At 42.7% G+C, this 12,135-nt stretch overlaps 1 protein-coding gene across 1 annotated transcript; it reads left to right on the top strand.

Moving 5' to 3' along the window:
* The first annotated feature begins 11,241 nt into the window (after positions 1-11,241).
* On the top strand, positions 11,242-11,688 carry LOC136533212 (protein PXR1-like). Its single transcript, XM_066525781.1, has one exon. It carries the CDS (start codon positions 11,242-11,244, stop codon positions 11,686-11,688), a length of 447 nt encoding a protein of 148 aa, XP_066381878.1.
* The last annotated feature ends 447 nt before the right edge of the window (positions 11,689-12,135 follow it).

Raw genomic sequence — 12,135 nt, 5'->3', positions numbered from 1 at the left:
GGAGGGTTGGCTTCACTTCTTTCTTCATTGTTGAGTTGAGATTGAGCCTGCTTATTATTGACACCGTCTTCATGAGGATGACCTTGTGTTTCATTTGATCTCCTATCTTGATCATTTCTTATTGTAGAAGCTTCACCATGTTCATTGGATCAAACATGATGAGTGGCTGGATCAAGATCAACATGCACAATATTGTCATCATCTTCATCTTCGATGGTCTTTACTTCACCAATTGCAAGGCCTTATGTGGAGCTTCTTCATTACCTACAATCTCAATATTGACTTGCTCCTTTTGAGAGCCATCGGTTTCATCGAAAGTCATGTCTACCGCGATTTTAATCAAACCGGTGGTTTTATTGAAAACATGATATCCATGTTCATTAGTACCATAACTATAACAACCCAAAAATCCACACACCAAAAATCACAACTACAAAATTTTTGTTTTAGCCCTATGTGATGATGAGTGACACATGTAGAAGCCAAACCCTAGTTTTGGGTTGGATGTGACCCAACTAGGTTAAAATCATAAGCATAGTTTGGTTTTATGCCACATGTGTAATTAAATTCCTAAATAAATAAATCATGCATACATCCTTAAACCCACTTGTGATTTGGATTCTTTTGCCTCATGTGATGTTTAACAAACTTACTTAATATTTATGATAAACCCTAACCAAATTGGCAACAAATAAAAGAGAAATATGCCACCTTGATTTATATACATGAAAGTAGTGTAACATAAATACATAATACAAAAAGAAATAGAAAAAGAGAAGGAAATAGGAAAGAAGAGGGAACAGCAGCAGCCTAGGCCTGCTCGACTGGCCCAGCTAGCCAGCCTGCCTGCCCTCCCACTCGTGCACGCGGCCCACGAAGATAGCCCAGCAACACCCTACTGCCCACGCGCGCACAAGTCACTGACAAGCCGGACCCACCCGTCAGCCATCACGCACTGCATGCCGCTGCATTAGGACAAGCTGGCAAATAGGCCCCTCTGTCAGCCGCACAGCAATAGGGTCTTCTTCCTCCCCACGCTGACCTCTCCCTCGATCGGGAACCGACTGGAGCAGCAGGCGTGGGCCCAAGGTCACGCAAAGAGCATGACCCTGTTCCCTTGGTGTAGCGCTCATGTGACCCCCATGACAACTGCCCCGCGCCCGTGAGCCGTCGAATGCGCCACATGCATCACCACCGCTCGATCACCGTCCGCCATTAGAGCCCTTGGAGCTCGGCTATAAAAGCCAACGTCCATGAGCCCTAACCCTCAGCCCATTCGCTGTCGCCGTTGGTGGCATAGCACCACATAGCGTCAAGCCGAGAGAGAGGGAGGAGGGAGAAGCAAGGAGGAGAAGGAGAGGCACTGAGAAGGACGCCACTGCCAGAGCAAGAAGGGAGGAGCCACATGCATGAAAGATGGCGAGTACCTCTGTCCTAGCTCGGCTACACCATCGACACCGCACCACCACCATCGCCTTTGAGCTCCCTACAGTGAGCCATCTTGCTAAGACCACCTCCCTAGCCAAATGGAACGTGCACCACCATGATCAAAACCTTGCTGAAGCTTCGAGCTCTAGCCTAGCCCAACTGGTTAGCTAGGGAGACCACCATGGCCATGCTTGCCAAGACCCAAGACACGCCATGCGTGCTGCCATCAGCCAAAAGGAGGACCCCAGCCATGACATTGTACATCGGAGCAGGAGCGCACTTGCACAGGCACGCTCACCATGGCCGAGAGCACAACCATGGTGAGACCACCACATCTTTTATATTGCGGTAAAGGCGACATTGACACCCTGACTGGCTCTGCCATGACAAGAGACACACTATGCTCACCTTAGCCGAAGAAGAAGCCCACCGGAGCCCTGCGTTGCCGCACCGCACCTCATCAGAGCACCACCGCCTCTACTTTGCCCCCACCACCGTGGCCGGAGCCACTAGGAGCACCAAGAGCTCCTTCAACACGTCCACCATGGCCGTAGAAGCACCATGGAGCTCACACACTCCTCCAACTGGGCTCTCGCTACCACTATAGCCCTATCCATGCATGTCGACGAACCCACGCTGCCGTTCACTGTGTCCAGGACCCTAGGAAGCCCCAGCCGCCACCTTGACCCCACCGATGCCCTCGCCGAGGCTTGGCGACGCTTTTGCCTACCTTAATCGTGCACTAGTACTACCCGAGAGGCTCGCCGGTGACCCCACCATCGCCGGGGGCCCCATTGGGGAAGAGCAGGGGATTTTCCCCTCATCGACCACGTCCTGAGCAGCTCTGCCGAGCTCCGACCATGACCACATCGACCACGTCCCAAGCAGCTTCGCTGAGCTTTGACCATGACCACATCCCGAGCAGCTCCGCCGAGCTCCGACCATGACCACGTCGACCACGTCCTGAGCAGCTCCACCAAGCTCTGACCATGACCACATCGTGCACGTGAACTGAACCCTGGGAAGGAGTAAGTGGACCAAGTCCTTCATAGACCGGCTCTACGGTCTATGGACCAACGTAGGTGGGTTCACCATGAACCGCGCCTCACCTACACCCGTGGATCACGACCCGTTAGTGGCCTAGTAAGATGACGTGGCCGCACCAGCACGCGCCACATGACGGGCCAAGCCTGGCCCAAATCCAGGCCCAACCAGCCCAGTCGAGGCTCGACCTATATTGGCCATTGACCGGTCAACATTGTCCATTGACCGGGGCCACATGTCAGTGACACCGCCATGCGGGACCCCACCTGTCAGTACTAGAACCGAGACAATGACGTCATGCTGACATTAGCATGCCACGTGGACCAATAGGAGCGTGACACGTGTTAGCATGATATTAATTCAGCCTTTTCCCATTTTCAGAAATGATTGAAACTTTAGAAATTCATAACTAATTCATACGAACTCAGAAAAATACAAGACCAGGACCAAAATTCATCTAAAAATCGAGCTCTACACAATAAACCCATGTTTGAGTGCATTTGGCTCTTTTAAATTTTCATTGCTTTTTGTGCTATTCTATAGATGTTGTTAACGTGACTATAATGCGTTCATTTGCAGACTCGGAGGAGAACTAGCCAGACGAGGACCGAGAGTACCATGAGGAGTACGGAGATGACTTCACTAAAGGTGCCACATCCCACCCAATCTCGTAGCACCTATTACGCATGGCTAATATAGAGCTGCTATTGCTTTACTTTATTGTTATAATCACACTATGATAGGACTACATGGTAGTATGCTTACTTGATGGCCTTTACCTTGACACAACCTTACCCCTGCTTACCCTGCTATTAGGCTAGACACACGCTTGCTGCTATATTTCATTGCTTATACTTCTACTATGCTTGTACTACATTGATGCATGGTGGAAACTGGTGTTATCTGGACTATGGGGAGAGTGTTGCGTGTGTGACTTGGGTGCATGGAGGGTGAGGGTCGTGTCGACCAAGTTGGAATATACGACGAGCCTAGGGCAAGTCTTGCCGTGGGGTGCTACCTGGGCACCCGTGGAATGGATACCTATGGTGGGTAAATGGTATATGAGGTGGCCCGGGGTGTGAACCTGTGATGGGAGGAGCCTAGGGTGGAGGTGCAGTGGTGGCACGGTAAATGGAAACCCTGATGAAGACATTCTAGCTTGGTCATCCCTAAGGACTTACTAGTGTGGTAGAACCTCCTAAGAAATCGGGCCCATGTGCATCTATCGTTGTCTCAACAGACCTCTGATAGCGTACATGAGTTCCGAACAACTTAACAAGTCTGTCGGGTGTCCTCAGGAAACCTGAATCATCCACGAATCTTTTTTGAACAGGATCCCAATCATAGACATTGCAGATTATAACAGTTTATTCAAATATATACATCAGAGTAAAATATAGCGGAAGTCTTAAGATAATATAGTTTACAAACCAGTTGTTTCAAACTTACAAAACCATAAGTGACATACAACCGTAGTAGCGGGATAATATTATATTAACATTATTTATCATACAAACTAGTGCCTTGTCCAAAGGCCATTCATCATTCCTCATCGTCATTGACTTCAAACACAGACATGCAACAGGGACCAAAACAAGCCTATGCATGCAACTCACCTGCAACAAGGGTTAACAAACCCTGAGTACAAAAGTACTCAATAAGACTGACCCGATGTAACAGGGGGTGAATGACTTTAAAGATGCAGGTGTTGGGGTAAGGTAAGGATGTAGCAAGATTCAAAAGTTCTTTGCCAAAGCTTACTATTCTTCATCCTATTTTCAAGTTTTACCCCTAAGTCCTTTTAGTTCAGTATCTCAAACTAAGTGTACATTTCCCATATTCCAAGCCTTCTCATTCCATTCTTTTTCTCATGTTTTAGTAATTCACCAGTCCTACATTGCTTCTATAATGAATCGAGTCTCCATATCTACGGAGCACCGGCAATTGGAATTGATTCAAGTCCCAGCTAGGGATTCCTTATCACACAACATATGTAGAACTTAATCTTGCATATATCAACCTTGCTACCGGATCCTCCTATACTAAGCCGTATCCACGCCACCCGAGAGCATAGCACACCTCAAATCTGACCACATTCTAGCCATGAGGGTACATGCTACTCCTGCCATCTCTCCACTCCTAGTGCATGGGCATTCACCTTAGTATCAGATTAGCCAAAGTAGGCTTACCAGAGTATGTGACCAGTACTACAAAGTGTCTCGTTCAGAAGATCCACAATGAGTGGCCTTTAAGCGACATAGTTGGCAACATTACCCAACATTCAAGATTAGTCACCCGACTAGTCTCTAGTTCATTCTATCTTCTTTCTTTCTTTGGCTAGTATGCCATCTTTGATTGTATTGAAACTTTTACTTTGAAAGCCTATCATAAAGCATAATAAGCATTCTATGCCTTTGTAAATGAAATCATCTTCAAGGATGGTAAACAATTAACAAGGTAGGCAATGCATCAAGTAGGTAACATTTGAATAAATCAACTTAATGCAATAGGTAACATAGGTGATAAACTTTTCAAAGTAAACAATGTAAGGGTTTAATGCATAAACCGGGGCTTGCCTTCATTGATGATCTCGGGTTCTAGATCAGTACCACAAATATCAAATCCCAAGACAACCAAGGATTCTTCCACAACTTGCTCAACTAGAATTAGTTCACTCTCGAATTCTACATGAAATAATAGCATATGCTTCAACATGATGATAATGTAAACATGATGCTTTCATGGTGCATGGAATATAATAACACCTTGAATACAACTATCCTTCACGGTACAGTTGTAAGCCAACAAAACCAACTTGCAAATCTACCATTAAGGACCATACAAGTGACTTGACTAAATTGATCTTGAAACCCTAATGGTCACAAAACATGACCAAAACAAGATCAAACTCTAACCTAACACTTAGGGTTTGCTTTAATACATTTTTGAATTAATTTGGAAATAAGGCCAAAAATGAACTTGTTCCAAATGACCTCAAAATTTTATGTAAGCTTCCTCATGGCAAATTAGTGTACCAAAACAATTTTCATAATTTTTGTAGTTATACAGTGGCCTACAAAAATCATGGAAATAACATTTATTAATTAATTGACTGAATTTTTGAACATTAAAAATTTATTCAAATTTCAAGTTTCATATTTTTAAACCATATTAGAACATGTACAGAAGCTACACATAAATTTTCAGAATTTTTATAGCTATAATTATTTTCCTATAAATTTCCAAAGTTACTGCACTATTTAAAATCTAGAAAATACAAATCTCACTGTGCTCTCCCTTCTCTCACTGACAGCCAGACCCCAGTGTCAGCGACACAGAACAAGGCACACGGCGGCGCTACCAGCTCCGGTCAGCCAAAACGCGCCGGCGGTGATGCTCCAGCGAGGCAGACCGCACCAGCATGATCTACACCACCCCGCGAACCTATCCCAACATATCATATATGTGCAAATACAAAGTTGTTTCTTTTTTCAAATTTATGGATTTCTTATTTGTAGGTTCAATTGGAAAATCTTATGAACACAACCATAGTTAGCACAAAATAGCGAGACAAAGATGTGTGGGGAGGTGATGCATTAAACATCAAGTGTTTGGAGAAGAGAAAACTGGACAAGTACATGACATGGAGTTACTTTTAATTCCTAAACAAGTTTATGATCAAACAACACATTATTTCAAGGGCATTAATATAGTTATAATAGATGACTCGTCATATGATGCAGAGACTCACATGTTGGAAGAAAATAAGACAACTCAAAGAGCATTCTAGAACGCTAGACAGAGTTATTCCATAACTAAAAAACAATCAAAAGCACCATAAAAATCAAGAACCAACAATGGTAACCGAGTATATTTTAATTTGGAACTCTCTATGGAAATGTGTTACTCAAATTTTTAATCTTTCTAGAAAAATTGTGCAACGTGGCAATTCTCTAAACCAAGCAGTGCATTTTAAAGGAAAGATATTTGATATTTTTCCATGTTTTTATCTAATTTAGTCTCTTGACTTTAATATTGTTTGAAATTTTCATAGATTTCAATGCACCGCACCAAACAAGAATTTGATAAAATCACTTGACTGTGAAAATAATATTTTTATCTATAAAGTTTTTTTTATAATAACTCATACTACTCCATTTCTTCTCTTTAGTGAAATAAAGGAATATGTGAGTCTAAATTTAGTGACAATGGCAATCTACTTTCGTTCGGGGAAAAGGTTATTAGCTGGTTTCTTGTATTCAAGAATAATAATGTACATTTAGTTCATTGTATGTTAATAGTTTTAATGAGTAATTATTGTTTGAATGAATTTGTATTGGAACCAGGCCAACCTTCGCGGAGCGAGAGACCGGCTTCTTGTGGCCGCCGCCGCTGCGACGCCCCGTCAGGGCCTTCTTCAACACCTTTGCTCCGTCATCCATCTCCAATCAAGCTCTCATGCTCTCTTCTTCCCCACCTCTATTTCTCTCCTCTCCTTCCTCGTCACCCTCTTTCGCGTTCGATTTCTTCGAGTTTTTCCCTGCGCCGTGTGCTTGTGTGCGTTTGTGTTTTCGTTGTGTGGAGGGCGGTGCTGCTATCTGGAGCGTTGTGTGGTATTGGTTTCAGTTGATGTGAGCTGTTGGATGGGGCTCAACGATCCGTGTGAGAGGGCAAGGACCAATGAGAGGAGAGATTGGAGGGGTGAAGGATCATGGTCCATAGCCTCGTGGGGGTGTATTTTAGTGGCTTCTTTTCTGATAAAAAATTAGCAATGCTGATCAACTCTGCCCTTCTCCTTATTAAAAAAATCTTTCTCCTTAGATAAAAATACCCTTCTTTGCGAATTCGATCTTTGGGACAAATGAGCCAGTGGTATGCTACATACATATCATATATGTGCAAATACAAAATTGTTTGTTTTTTCTAATGCAAGGATTTCTTACTTGTAGGTTCAATTGGAAAATCTTCTGAACACAACCATAGTTAGCACAAAAACCGAGAGAAGAGTTGTGTGGGAAGGTGGTGCATTACACATCAAGTGTTTGGGAGAAGAGAAAGCTAGACATGTACATGGCATGGGTTACTTCCAATTCCTAAACAAGTTTATGATCAAACAACACATCGTTTCAAGGGCATTAATATAGTTATAATAGATGGCTCATCATATGATGTAAATACTCACATGTTGGAGGAAATAAGACAACTCATGAAGCATTCTAGAATGCAAGATAGAGTTATTGCATAACTCAAAAACAATAAAAAACACCATAAAAACCAAGAACCAACAATGGTAACAATGTATATTTTATACATATCATACTTCATTTTATATGTGCAAGGATCATCAAGGAGTGCTTGGAGAGACTACAACCTTCTCTAATGAAGGTAGATGAACATAATACCACTTGCTCTAACATCATTATCTCGATACACAACTAAGTCTTGTTGGTCACTAAGAGATTATGTCAGATTAATGTAGGTTGGGTCCACAATGCAACTGATGACTTCCAAATACCCAAATAAGGCTATTGTGGCCTATGTAACTATTTTGAGCACTGATCCAATCCAAAAGCCATTGTTGGTGGAATTAAAGACAGGAAATCAATTCTACAAAATGCGTATCAATCATTCTGTTGTGAAAAGATGAGTCATTAGTGAGGCTCATGCCTAGTTTCCAACAAAGAATGGATGTAGAAGCAATGTAATTTAACAATATGAGTTATTGAATTTTCTTTTCTGGTATGGACTTATACTATTCAATACTATGTGTTTTTTGGTCTCCAGAGCCATATTATGATGTACATATACTATCACTTGATCTAACAAGCACTATGCTTGAAACCTTCATACGATATGTGGATCTTGCTATAATTATTGAAAGTTTTGGTCTATGTGATTCTGAAATGTGTTATGTTAATGTGATTATGCGATAATCTGTGGACCACATGTATGTGTAAAATGAATATTTGATTCATAATCATTTAAACATGTTACAATATATAAGAAAAATGTTACAAACCATGTATTCCTTTTGTTATGTACTATGTAATTCTACCACGATATAGAAGCGTTACTACAACTAAAAAAGTGCCACAGCAGAGAATCGCTGCAACACAAGATAGTTCCAGTAGACTAGTAAAAGTGTTACTAGGTATACATTCTATGACACTGAAAGCCCTAGTTTGGTTTTGGATAATTGATGAAACCTAGCACTAACCTTTGTCATGAGTTGTGATATGAGCTAGGTTGGTGCAATCCAAGTGAGGAGCATGGTGGCACTCAAATGGTAATGTTGATCACATGAAATGATGAGATGGCCACATGTGATGATGATCAAGTTCTCAACTTGGAAAAGGAGAAAGAGAAAAACAAAACCCTATGAAGATCAAGGCAAAGGTATAAATAGGGGTTTTGTTTCGATGATCAAGGCACTATAGAGAGTATGATCACATTTAGAGTAGATGGCCATACTATTAAGAGAGGTTCTTAACTAGACAATTCGGTCATCTAGTGCCACTAGGTGTTGGACTTCATGCATTGCATTTAGGCCTAGTGCACATCGGAGAGCAAGCAAAAATATTTATCAAAAATGTTTTGAGTAATGCTAACTTGGCTCTAACATGTTTTGAGAATACACTTTGAGAGTTAGCATCGCTTGCAAAGTAGTGTTAGACTGCTTGTGGATCGAATCGAGAATCGAAAACGTAGCTAACAGAGGTTTTTACCTCAGGGTGGTCACCACCATGGGTGAGGCGGTGCACCGCCCAAGCCTGTCCGGTGCCCGCCTAGACATGGCCGAGAGCAGCAACTTTAAGGTGGTCACCGGACATGACGGTGTGCACCGCCATGTGCGTGATGGTGCACCATCGGTGCTGTTCGGTGCCACTGCCGCTTTTTAACCGAGGCTAGGGCTTGCTGGAGTTAGGGCCGAAAGGGCACCACCGTGGTCACCATCGTGGGGTGGCGGTGCACTGCCCTAATTATCTAGAGAGTAGGGTTTTGGGGGGCTCAGCTAGGGTGGCACCGCCACACCCTGTTTGATGCCACCATCACCCTGTCCGGTGACCAACTAGCTGTTGGTCGACCGTTGGAATTCAACCATTGGGGGCATCGTCACCCCCTATCCGGTGATCGTACCGCCCTGTCCGGTGCCCTCGCAAAAACAACTCCAAAGGGGTAACTGCTCTATTTGCTTGTGTGGCTATAAATAGAGGGTGTGGTCGGCCTTGGCCACTCTCTTGGCACCTCATACACTTGTGCACACCCTTTGGAAGCTGAGCAACACACTCCACTCACTTGTTCACTTGATTTCATCATCATGAGTGAGATTGGAGAGCCTCTAGTGCATTGTATTGAGTTGCATCATCTTGTGGCACTAGTTGGGTGATTTGGGCTGATTATGAGCTTATTACTCTTGGTGTTTGTTGACACCTAGATGGCTCGGTGATTGGAGGATCATTGAACAGAGTTGGTGATTATCTTCGGCCTCGATCGGTTGCTTGTAAAGGGTCTTGTGCCTTTCCCGGCGGAGCGCCAAAGGCAACTCTAGTACATTGCTTGTGTCATTGAGCTACCTCACTTGTGGTAGGTTCTTGCGGTGTCCAATTATGTGGACGAGGTTCATGGAACACCTCTTAGCCGCTGAACCACCAAGTGTTGGTCGACACAACAAGGACTAGCGTGCCGGCAAGCACGTGAACCTTGGGAGAAAAATTGATTGTCTCTTGCCATTAGATTTCACCCGGTATTCATATTGTGTTGATTGGTTGATTGGTTCATCACCTCTACACGACGGTATAAACTTCTCCATCCTCTCTTTACTTCATGCAAACTAGTTATAACAAGCTCTTTAGTATAATTAGTTTTGAGAGCTTGTATTACCTTTGCTAGTTTAGCTTCTCACCTAGTTGAGCTCTTTACTGTAGCTAGTTTTTGAGAGCTCTTAGTGACTTAGCCATTGATTGTCTTAGAGATTATAGCAACTAGAATTGTTTAGATAGGAGGCTTGCAACACTTGTTAGAGCTAGTGCAAAAAACTTTATAGCCTTTTAGTTGTATAACAAGTTTGTCTAGTGGTTTATAGTTTTTAAATTAGGTTATTCACCCCCTCTAGCCAATTAGGACCTTTCAAGTGGTATCGGAGCCATGGTCACCGTTTGATTCATGGCTTAACAACCTTCGGTGCAAAATATGGCTCAAATAGTGTTCAATCATGTTGGGGGTAAACCACCGTTCTTTGATGGCATATCTTTTGACTATTGGAAGAGAAAGATGAAGATATACCTTGGTTCAATCAATGACAAGGTGTGGGATGTAGCAGAGAATGAGTTTGTGATTCTTGACCCTACCAATCTCACCGACAATGACAAGATCAACAAACAATGCAATACCATGGCACTCAACACAATATATAATAGCATTGATTCAAAGGTGTTTGAGCAAATTAAAGATCTTGAGAAGGCAAGTGAAGTTTGGGTGAGATTAGAGGAAACATATGAGGGCACTTCAATGGTAAAAAGTGCCAAGCTCTACATGCTCAAAGACAAGCTATCAAACTTCAAGATGAAAGATGATGAGTCTATTCCGGAGATGTTCTATAGGCTACAAGTCATCATCAGTGATCTCAAGAGTTTGGGTGAGAAGGTGAAGGATGGGGACTTCTCTCACAAGTTCTTAATGTGCTTGGTAAAGAGATTCAAGACATTGAGAACTATCATCTTTAGAGGTGGATTGAAGGATGTATCTCCCAATGAGGTACTTGGAGATGTCATGACTGATGATCAATATAATGATGATGATGATAAGGTTATGAAGAAGGAAGATGAAGACAAGAAGAAGAAGAGTGTAGCATTCAAGGCTAGCACCTCATCCAAGAACAAGAGCAAGGGCAAGGCTAAGAAAGAAGAATCAAGTGACGAAGAATGCTCCAATGATGATAGTGATGATGAAGCACTAGCTCTGTTTATGCGCAAGTTTGGCAAGATGATGAAGAAGAAGGGCTATGGTGCAAGAAAAAGAAGAGATCACACTAGGAAAAAGGAGTATGTGAGACTATGCTACAATTGCAAGAGTTTCGATCATGTTGTAGCAGAATGTCCCTACAATAGTGACAATGAAGAAAATGAGAAGAAGAAGGACAAGAAGGAAAAGAAAGAAAAGGAGAAGAAGATGACCTTCAAGAAGAAAAAGAAGGGTGGCTCCTATGTGGTGACATAGGATAGTGATGCTTCTTCAGATGATGATGACTCAAGTGATGATGACAAGAAGGCATCCAAGAAGAAGGCTCTTGCAAGTGTTGCTATCAACAACAAGCCTTCACTATTTGACACTCCATTATGCTTCATGGCTAAGGGCCACATGGTAAAATATGATGAAAGTGATGATGATAGTGAAAATAAAAAAGAAAATGAAAGTGATAGTGATGATGATGAATTCTCTAATGAACAACTTGTAGACATGCTACAACAAGCCGATTCAATAATTAACAAAAAGAATAAGAAGTGCAAAGAATTGCAAAAGAAGCTTAGTGCTCTTGAGCAATCCTTTGATGAGCTCAATGCTACTCATGAGAGGCTAATGGAAGCCCATGAGAAGCTTGGAAAGGCTCACTCTAAGCTTGAGAAAGCTCACTCCTTGCTTCTTGAACAAGATAAGGTAAGGGTT

This window comes from Miscanthus floridulus, unplaced genomic scaffold (genome assembly GCF_019320115.1).
Source record: "Miscanthus floridulus cultivar M001 unplaced genomic scaffold, ASM1932011v1 fs_815_1_2, whole genome shotgun sequence".
Taxonomy (NCBI): domain Eukaryota; kingdom Viridiplantae; phylum Streptophyta; class Magnoliopsida; order Poales; family Poaceae; genus Miscanthus; species Miscanthus floridulus.
This window is presented reverse-complemented; position numbering and strand designations above follow the sequence as displayed.